The sequence below is a fragment of the Cinclus cinclus genome, chromosome 10, assembly GCF_963662255.1.
Source record: "Cinclus cinclus chromosome 10, bCinCin1.1, whole genome shotgun sequence".
Classification (NCBI taxonomy): domain Eukaryota; kingdom Metazoa; phylum Chordata; class Aves; order Passeriformes; family Cinclidae; genus Cinclus; species Cinclus cinclus.
The window spans coordinates 9,071,307-9,081,494 of NC_085055.1; the positions used below are offsets into that span (position 1 = coordinate 9,071,307).

The following is a 10,188-nucleotide window of genomic DNA, read 5'->3' on the forward strand; positions in this document are numbered from 1 at the left end:
AGCACTAGTTATGTTTGATTATTCACTGTTCTGTTTGCAGTTCATCTGTATTGCTTACTGCAAAAACTCAAATTACAGCACTTCATTGCTCTTGGTTCCCAAGTCTGTGTCTGCACCCACTGTTGTACAAGGCCACTGTCTGCTTCCTTTTACCTCTGCCCCAAGAATGTTACCTGGTGAGTGTTCCTGCCCTCATCTGACAGCTTCAGCTTTGTACCTGAGTTCTTGGCAAGCATGTAGTCAGTATTTTGAGTGACACATTCTGTCAAACTGATTGCTTAAAGGGATGTTTCTGGCTGAGGTTCCCACCTTCTCTGATCCAGCCCCAGCTGGATCTTAAAATAATGGTATCTATTAGCATATTGCAGCACAGTGATGTATTAAATAACACTCAAGAATAGAAATAATCCTCATTTTCTTGGATCAGGAAGAGCAGTAGGAAATAAGGGAGGTGAAAATTCAGAAGTCTTCAATGTGACAGCAAAGAGTTAAGAAGAACAATATAGAGTCATTTCAACAGACAGATTTGTAGCAATTTTATAATACAAGTTTGGAAGTGTGAAATGATAAGTGTAATTCTCATATCCCTGGTTTTGTTTCTTCTGAGTGCACAGTTCCTGAGTTTGCAATGGAAGAGTCGTGGATTTCCTCCTGGACCTACCCCATTTCCCATCATTGGAAGCATCTGGTGGATAAACTTTAGAGCTGATCATGGGAGCCTGAAAAAGGTATGTATTTGCAAGTGTGAACTAAAGAGCTATTAAGGCAAAACCTGCAAAAACTGGTGATGGTTGTTGATAGGCTGATGTGGTAATGGGGAGAATCCTGAGAGAAATTGAATTGTGAAAGTGAAGTGCCTAAACAAGTTAAGGTAAAAACCTGCAGACAGGCTCATATGAAAATTCATATATTCATATGAACATAAAATTCATAATTCATGTGAAAATTAATAATTAATATGAAAGGTGATATGTGTGCAACTTAAACAGAACTGTACATAGTAATTTTGCCCTAGAAAAGACTTCTATTTTTAAGGGAATCTTTGGCCTTGAAAGGAAAAAGTGATTCTCAGATTTCCCATCACAGGCATATATTGAAAGTAATTTAAAACTAGGTGTCTTGAATTCAGAAGATGTGAAAAGTATACCAGGATATTTTCTGCTGTCATAGAATGGAAACTAGATTGTATCCCATATGAAGCCAAATCCTTTGATCCATTGTTTCTCTGAAGTCCAGTCTGTGATGTGCTCTTTGCAGATAAACTAAAGATGTAAATGATGGTGAAAGGAAAGAATTGATGGGAGGAAATAGGTCCGTGCTAAGCCTGTTAATACAGATTCTTTCAGTTTTCAACATTCTCCACTGAGCCAAAATGTCACAAGAGAACACAATGTGTTAATGTGTTTTTCAAATTGCTACTTTTCCTTTTGTGCTAAGTGCAATTTGCAGGTCAGAGGATACCTGGCTGTAGCTGAAGAGAGCTTAAAAGACCTTGATGCTAAAATTTTCTCATGGGTGTATGTTAATCACTGTGGGAGGACAGACCTGTACTGGTTCTTGGTCTGGTGTCAGGGACATTGTCCTTGCAGAATACCCACAGCATTGCCTGAGAGCAGTCCCCATCAATACCCAGGGATGGGATCTATGCTAAGATGCTTCATTTGACTGTATTTCAATGTAAGATGGGAAGAGTTCCTGCCACTGAAATGTGAAATCTGCTGTACTAGAAGGGGAGTTACTTCTGGAATTCATAATTTCAAGAAATTCTGGTTGTTGTTGTCTGAGGGAATAAAATATGGAGTTGAAAAATGTAACAAAGAGTGGTCAGGTGAAATTTCACAGGAAACCTTGTCCAGCTCCATAAACATTCAAGGGCATTTACCCTATGGTTGGTATTGCTAAGGTAACTCAGACCAAGTTCTAGAATAGGATCATTTATTCTTTCATTGCTCGCATTTCTGTGGGTGGCATGTTCCCAGAGAGAGCCCAGACCCTTTCTTTGGAAAGCATCCCCACCACAGAGCACAGCCACTGTCCATTTTCACCTCTGGAACCCCTGAGTAATGTGCTGGAAGAAAGCAGCCTGTTGTGTGTGCACGTTTGTTAATGTTTGTCCCATGAGTATTTGTTTGGCACTGATCTTACCTGCAGCTGGCAAAAACCTATGGTAACATCTGCACCCTGTGGATGGGTCACAGACCCGTGGTGGTGCTCTATGGGTTCCAAGCTGTGAAGAATGGTCTCACCAACAACTCGGAGGAGGTTTCGGGGCGACTGCAGACCTACATTTTCAAGGAAATGGCAAATGGAAAGGGTAAGATGTTCACGTCTGTGGAAGGACTTAATCCTTGACTTTTTGTTTCCTCTTGTGTTTTTCTTACTGAAAAATCCTTAGTTCCCAGCTGATTTTTTCTGTGTGCTCAAGGTGAATCATACAATTCTGAAGCATCATCCTAAGTGGGCCCCACTGGCCCACATGTATTGCAAAATCTTATCAGAGAGGCATAGTTTTGTTTGCCCATTCTGAGTGTTGTCTGCATGTCCTGATTTGAAATAATCCTGAGCCTGCAGCCTCCTCTGCAAGATGAGACTAAAGTAAACCTCTATGCTCCCAGCTGTTTGTTTACAGCAAAGGCTGCTGTAAGGAAAGCAGATACAGAACATTGATCTAGTCTTGTTCTGAAGTACAAAGTCACAGGAAGGTCAGTAGAGCTTTGAATTTATTAGCCAGAGTATTCAAAGCATTGTATTGTGCTATCACAAACACTGCTGAATCACAGTGGATGGAGAATAAAGACAGTGTAGGGTTTAAAACAGAAATAATTGAACTTGTTTCTGTCAGCCTCTTATCCAGAGAATGTACAACAGATGCCTTTACTCTCAGTCAGGATTTGTTTTATGTGAATTACAGTCTGGGAAGCTTTAATTTGTAATACTAGCTAATGTAAGTAGAGAAAAAACACTTTAAGGTATAGAGGTGATTAAGTCTGGGCCATTTCAGTCCATTTGGAAGGATCTGCATTGCCACTTTTTATCTGGGTGCTGTGGACAAAAGTAGCTGGGTTGTGACAAGTGCCCTAAAACTTGCAATTTGTATCAGGGATGGCTTTAACAAACAGCTGCAGCTCAGCTGCAAGTTTGTGACTCTGCAACACAAATACCACCTGCCTGTCCCCTGACTCCCAGGAAGGAATAAGGGAGAGTTATCCCGGTCGGTAGCGAAGCAGCTGTCTCAGGGAACATGCTGGCTTTACCTGGGGAAGTGCAGGCTAGACTGGTGGAGGGGCATTTCCCCACCAAGCAGATTAATTGCTTAAAACACAGACTCACAGCAGAGCAGCCTGGGATTCCTTTCTGTCCCACAGGAGCTCTTGATCCTAAGAAGTTGTTTGCAGATTGGTTAAAGCTTGTTTTTCCTTCTCATTTTGCCTGAGTGGTTCTTGCCCTGGCTTCATTGTCTTTCCAGAAGGGACCTTTTCAGGATGAGAACTCGATATTTGGTGTAAAGATCCTGGTAGAGTAGGATCCCTCAAAGATCAGAGAAAGATGCTTCAGAAAAAATAGGACTAGGTTTGGAAGGCAGGTGTGTGAGTCTGGAGATCCAAGTGGGTTTTTTGCAGGGATGTGAATATCTTAACCAAGGTGTTTTCTCTGCCTCTAACAACATTCAGTTCAAAGAACACTGCCCTGATATGTTGCTACTTTTTGAGCGACAGCATGATGAAAAGATGACTCTTACTGTGTTTATCGTTTACAATTGTATGAACTTTAATATTACATAATTCATTCTTGATGGCTAAAGGTATCTTGGTCTCAAATGGTCTCATCTGGAAACAACAGAGACATTTTGGAATCGGAACTCTCCGGAAACTGGGAATGGGGAATAAAGGAATGGAGCGTGGGATTCAAACCGAGGCTCATTACCTGATCGAGTTCTTCAGAGACAAAGAAGGTATCGCATTTGACACAGTGCTTGGGGGAAGACACAATACAGACTGCTTGACTCTAAGGGTAAAGGCCACTTCTGTTACAGAATAGAATGGATTTGGAGCACACCTTAGATTTGCAAATTTAGCATAAGGTGCTAAAGAGCTGCAGACCACACATTCTGTGGTGTTCGCTAACAGGCTGGAAAAAGAGACATGAAGGAATACAGCAGAGAAATCCCCGAACCCAAAACACTGAAGTCTCTTTGCTTATTTCTTTTTTGAGAAAAAAAAAACAAACTCTCAGAACCCTTGAGATTACTGTACAGCTGGACCTCAACAGTTTGGATTTTGGGATCAACACAAAGACTGAGATTTAAAAAGAAGAAAAAAGAAAGCAAAAAGGAAAGTAAATTAAAATAAATGAGGCCAGGAGTAAAAGATTTGAAGCTTCCCTGTTCTCATATTTGAATGAAGTTTACATTTTGTTACATTTCCTAGTGAATTTTGGGTGTTTGAGTAACAGTATAAATGTCATAGAGGACATCCATTATAAAATGTCACTGTAATCTTGTTCTCCTGAATAGCAAAGGAAGGAAGTGCTTTGAGGATGACTGTTTTTCTCTGTCTGCAGGAGAAGCTGTTGACCCTTCCTTCCCCATTGTCCATGCTGTCTCCAACGTGATTTGTGCTGTGGTTTTTGGGCATCGTTTCTCTCTAGAGGATAAAACTTTCCGCCAGCTGATTGAAGCCTTCAATTCTATCGTGGCTTTTGGAAACAGCCACTTTTATTATGTGAGAATATTACTTATGAGATTATATATTATTTATTTGAATACTACTAATGTGCAACTTATTTGATTATTGAGCTCATTATTTATTGCAATATAATTATATCAGTACGTATATTATTGAAGTATTGCATTATTGAATACTCATAAATATTCTGACTCTGAATATGAACTGGACCTGCAGTGTTTTAGGTTTGACATGATTCAATTATGAATATTGTATTAATAATCTTTATTAGAATGTCTTGGCAAAGGTAAGGTGCTTGGGGTAATGACCTTTTCTGTAATGGGAATACCAGTATTGTTAAGGTGAGATGATGATAATCTCTGTGAGAATGAATTTTTTTATTTTTTTTTTTGTGCTAAGGTAATAGACTTAAAATAATAAATGTTTATTAACAGCAGATTTATTAATATTGGTAAATGTTACATCTTTTTGCAAAAGTAGAATATTTTGTTGGTGGATTAACAGGGCAAATACAAATGGAGTTATGCTGGAAGGAGGGGGAATGCCAGGGTGGAAACTGTGCTGTACCTAATTCATGTTTTTAATGTGTGTTTATATACTCAACGTGTACTAAACATTTCTTTTTGATGCCACAGGATTTTTCCCAGAGAAATTAATTCAGCAATTTAGCACAAAAAATGTCCATGCTATATCACAAGGCTTCTCTACAGTGTCACTAACTGCCTCTGTGCTGAATTCTTGCTCCATAGATGTGTGAAGTGTTCCCGTGGCTTGCAGAGCACCTCCCAGGACCTCTCCATAAAGCAAGATCTTCCCGGGATTTTGTTCGTGCCTTTGTAAGGCAGGAAATCAAGAGCCACAGGGAAAAAGGCAGAATAGATGAACCGGAAGATTTCATTGACTTTTACCTGAATCAGATAGAGAAAGTGAGTAACTAATGCTGTACATGACATAGGTCCAACCATAGGGGTTCCCTGCCCCTTCCCTGCTGTTGTCTGTCCACAGCAGCATTACTGCAGAGCTCTGCAAGTACAGCTTTAAAACTCTGCTGTAAACTCAAAACATGAACTTTGAATAGTTAATTCAATAACTTGTTCTGGAAACACACGTTATTTACATTGTCTTGTTATCATACTGTGGAATCCTCAGTGAAGGTCGGGCAGTGGTAAGGACCTTGAAAAGCTGCAAATATTTAGACGCCTGCCTAATTCTGATTCTTTTTTGCCTTGCTGTATTATTTTTGTGCTTAGTAGTAATGTATGAGTATTATGACAGTCTTAAAATGCTGGCAGTCTGCTCTGAAAAAAAGTATAAATCTTTAAAAGGATAACATTGCATATTAGATAACTAAAATCAGCAAATGCACTGAGGGGCATGAGTGGTATCTTGAAATGTGTTTTTCTGCTGTGTAAGTTCACAGTAGTCAACATGCCCCTTTAGAAGGCAGTGTAACAAGACTTACACACCTGACATATTCAACAGCGCCTGTCATTTAACAATATCAGTGTACTCATTTGAGTCAAGTCTTCCTATATCTGTGTTCTGCTCAAGTATCTGTATTTTCTCTGTCCTCTAGAAATCTTGTTCCTTTTAGCTACAGTGATCACTGTCTGGCTCAGTGCTTTTACACTACTATACCCCATTTTACCTTTCTCATTGACACTCGTAGACTAAAAATGTCTCCAATTCTACATTTGATGAAGAAAACATGGTACAGTCTGTTTTTGACCTTTTCCTGGGCGGCTCAGAAACCACAGCCACCACTCTGCGCTGGGCTCTGCTCTTTATGTTGGTGTATCCTGACATCCAAGGTGAGTTGTACACAGAAACATGGATATGACTCAAGCAGAGCAATTTTCTCTTATACTTTCCCATCCCCCTAAGATCAAGGGTTTTTTTAAGATCAAGCTTTCTTTTTTTTTTAAATATTATTTTTAAACTTTGCTTTTAATAAGCCGACGTAGTAAAAAAGGTTGACAGATTTTAAAATTATTTCAGGGATATTCAGCTTCTGATACTGTATTTGGTCTTGTTGATTTTTGTCAGACTGTTTCAGCACTGTAAGCATATAATGGAAGATACAGGCTGAAAACACACCAAGTGAAATAAGTGTTTGGGTTAGGGAAAAGTAATGCTTTTCCGGTATCCAGAATGTATAATAAGTTTTGAGTTCATTAACTGAGATATTTGAGGTTATTAACTGAGGCATCAGTTGAATTTCTGTAAAATAGATAATTTGTTTTAATATATGGGAATGTTAAACAGAGAAGGAAGACAAAAAGATGACCTAGAAATTCTGGACAAGAGCAGAGTTGCACACATGTTTCAAAATTTTTGGAAGATTTGGTAGAGGGTTTTCAGAGATGATGAATTACTAGGCCAAGTACATGTTGCTGACTCTCAGGCTGAGGGCTAGAAATTCTTTTCATGATTGTGGTGCTAGAATGCTAGAACAGAGTCCTGTGCATATGCATGCATTTCAAATGCTGATAAATTATAAAGAAAAGAAAAATGCCTCTTGGCTTACTAGCTCAAGTTTCAAGTATGAAATCTGACCCCAAACCATCTGAGACTGTATAAACCATGTGAGACTGTATAAGGTGTGCTAGTTACTGAAGTTTAGATAGCAGCCCAAAGAGATTAACACTTGGTGATGGTTTAGTCATATGATCCTGTTTCAGTTCTCAGCACTACACATGTATCAGCTTGATGTGATGGCTTGCTTGCAACACCCTCATTAGCTTGCTTTGAGTCTGTATTTATTTGGAGTAAAATCAACAGCTTAACTGAATTGATCTCTTAATAAGAAGATCTTATTATACTTACCCTTTTCTCCCCTTCCTTTAAATATAATGCTCTGTAAATCTGTTTGGCATGTGTAAAGAGGGTATGAACATAGAACCTATCAACTAGGAAAGAGAGTGTAGTAAAATCATAAGTAGTTTGTTGTATAAATACATTTGCACTTTAGGATATGGTAAGTACAAATTATTTATATATTGTAATTTTTTCTATCACTACTATGCTCCAAAAAGGATATGAAAGCACTGTTTAATGCAAAATAGTGTTCTTATATCTATAATGGGTATTTAAATTTTTTTTTAGACAAAGTCCAGCAAGAGCTGGATGCTGTTGTGAGTCCCTCCCATCTCATCTGCTACGAGGACCGGAAGAAGCTGCCATACACAAATGCTGTGGTTCATGAGATCCTCCGCTTCAGCAGCATTATTTTAATCACACTTCCTAGAGAAGCTGTGAAGGATACCACTGTTTTGGGCTATCATGTTCCAAAGGTACAGATACTTTCTTTTCCAATGGGATTTTTGGCAACGAGTAAAGGTTTACCATTAAAACATTTCCCCTCCAGCTCAGGACAGGAAGATAATTTCACTAGATTTAGGATAAGGTGCTAAGGAACTGCAGATCACATTCTAGGGTGTTTGCTAACAGACTGGAAAAAGAGACACAAAGGAATACAGCAGGGAAATCCCTAAACCCAAAACACTGAAGTTTCTTGGGTTATTTATTTTTTGAGGTAAAACCCCCTCAGAACCTTTGAGATTATTGTTTTTTACCTAATTATGTAATCTTTCATTTCTGCTGCCTTTCTGTGGCAGAAGTATAGCTGGAATCTGTTTGTGTCATTTTTTTTTTGGTGTGAGAGAGACAGAACTGTGCCAACTGGATCTTCCTTTCAGGGCACTCTAATTATGGCAAATGTAGACTCTGCTCTTTTTGACCCTGCCTATTGGGAGACACCTCACCAGTTCAACCCTGGCCATTTCTTGGACAAGGATGGAAATTTTGTGACCCGAGAGGCCTTCTTAGCCTTCTCAGCAGGTGAGTGCACTGTGAACTGAGGCCAGTTGTGTGGGTTAGATGAAGCTCTGTTGTTTTCATTGCAGAGAAGGTCAAAGAGGAGTGTAACCCCAAACTGCACAGGAGCACATGGTTTTCCCAGCCCAGAAACATGCTTGATTGCAAAAAAAAGTTGTTTGGCCATTATATGGACACTTGATCTTATATTTTTGTGAAAATGTAGAGAAGATAAAATAAGTAAGGTCCCAGAATTCCCAGTCACTTAGGAACTTGAGTCCTTACACTGTTGCCCTTGGTCCTCCTCTGTACATGCTGAATTATGCCACTACAGTGGATGTTCTGTGGCAGGCTGCTGTAGTGGAGCTGATTTATTTTGTATAAATAATTCAGTGTTCATCAGTGCGGAGAGATGAATGGGAGCGTCAGAAACTGGATCAAATACATCCAGAAGTCTGTGTCTTTATTGTGGACCTTATGGAATTACTCTTTCATCCACCAGTGTGTGAGTTCATAGAAGTTTAAACAAACAAAAGCCCTTGGTGATCATGCCAGGAGGAAATAGCCTGGTTGTCAGAGCTGTCAGCTGAGATGTGAAAATGTCAGGCTCAGGTTTCTGGTCCAAACTGAGCAGAAGAGGAATTGGTTTCTCACATCCAAATTGAATGACCTGATCACCACATTTTAGAGTTTGCCACTGTCTGTCGCTGGGAATTATAGCCTGGACAGTGTTAATTGAAAAATTGGGAAGATATTTTTCTTCAACAAGTTGTTTTCACTGAAACCATTATGTAGGAAAATGTCCTCTGTCTTCTGATTTTTCATTGTTATTAGGGAAAGCAAGTCAGCCTGTACTAAGCAGAAACTGTGAGGGAACCTAAAGATGCTCTCTTGTTGTTTTTATTTGGAATCAAAAGACTGAAACCCCTTTCTATATAGGAAAATCCTTTGTATCTATAATATCCTTTATATCTATCTATAAAATCCCTATAAAATTAGGGAGTCCTATAGATTAGGAAACAAGAATGAAACTTCTGAGAAGCATCTCTGGCATCTTTTCTGTAATCTGGGGAGATCCCGCAAAGTTGAATTGCAGACATCTCAGCTGTATGTCCAGTTCAATCTGAGAGGAAATTATTAAATTTAGCAAAGCTCTTTGTTCCTTGATGAGCAATGTTCCTGTGAAAAGCTGGGAAATAGATGCTGGTTACAGACCTTGGTGGGGACTGACTTCTCTTTCCATTCATCCCTTGCAGGTCACCGTGTTTGTCTGGGAGAGACAATGGCCAAGATGGAGCTTTTCATAATTTTCTGCAGCCTCTTGCAGAAATTCAAGTTCACTGTACCAGAAGGAGTTAAGGAAATCAACACAGACATTATCTTTGGAAGCACCATGAAACCCCATCCATACAAGCTCTGTGCAGTTCTGCGCTAGGTTGCTCAGCATTAGAGATTTTAAAAGGCACAGACACAGGTTTGGTAGTGTGCTAGGATTTGAGCAGCTTTATGGTTCTCATTTTTATCTCAAATTCAGTGCAATTCTCTCCTTGTTGTGTTATGTCTTAGTATTTTTCAGGGTTGGCTTCTATGCTTTTCCTGTGTCTGTAAAGTGTCTGTACTTTCTTTTTTCTGCTGTGTTACAAATGAAATAAACATAGACAATTATTGCTCTGTCTAGTCTTACTTG

At 39.2% G+C, this 10,188-nt stretch overlaps 1 protein-coding gene across 1 annotated transcript; it reads left to right on the top strand.

Annotated features, from left to right (window-relative positions):
* Positions 1–545: 545 nt before the first annotated feature.
* LOC134047613 (cytochrome P450 2J6-like) lies at positions 546–9,936 on the top strand. Its single transcript, XM_062498888.1, has 9 exons — positions 546–728; positions 2,152–2,314; positions 3,803–3,952; positions 4,561–4,721; positions 5,435–5,611; positions 6,355–6,496; positions 7,791–7,978; positions 8,384–8,525; positions 9,758–9,936. Exons 1-9 carry the CDS (start codon positions 564–566, stop codon positions 9,934–9,936), a joined length of 1,467 nt encoding a protein of 488 aa, XP_062354872.1. The 5' UTR covers positions 546–563.
* The last annotated feature ends 252 nt before the right edge of the window (positions 9,937–10,188 follow it).

Coding starts and splice junctions, on each gene's coding strand:
- LOC134047613 (XM_062498888.1), top strand. CDS start 564: ATGATAAGTGTAATTCTCATATCCCTGGTTTTGTTTCTTCTGAGTGCA. Junction 3,953..4,560: donor GTTCTTCAGAGACAAAGAAG/GTATCGCATTTG, acceptor CTCTGTCTGCAG/GAGAAGCTGTTGACCCTTCC. Junction 7,979..8,383: donor TGGGCTATCATGTTCCAAAG/GTACAGATACTT, acceptor TCTTCCTTTCAG/GGCACTCTAATTATGGCAAA.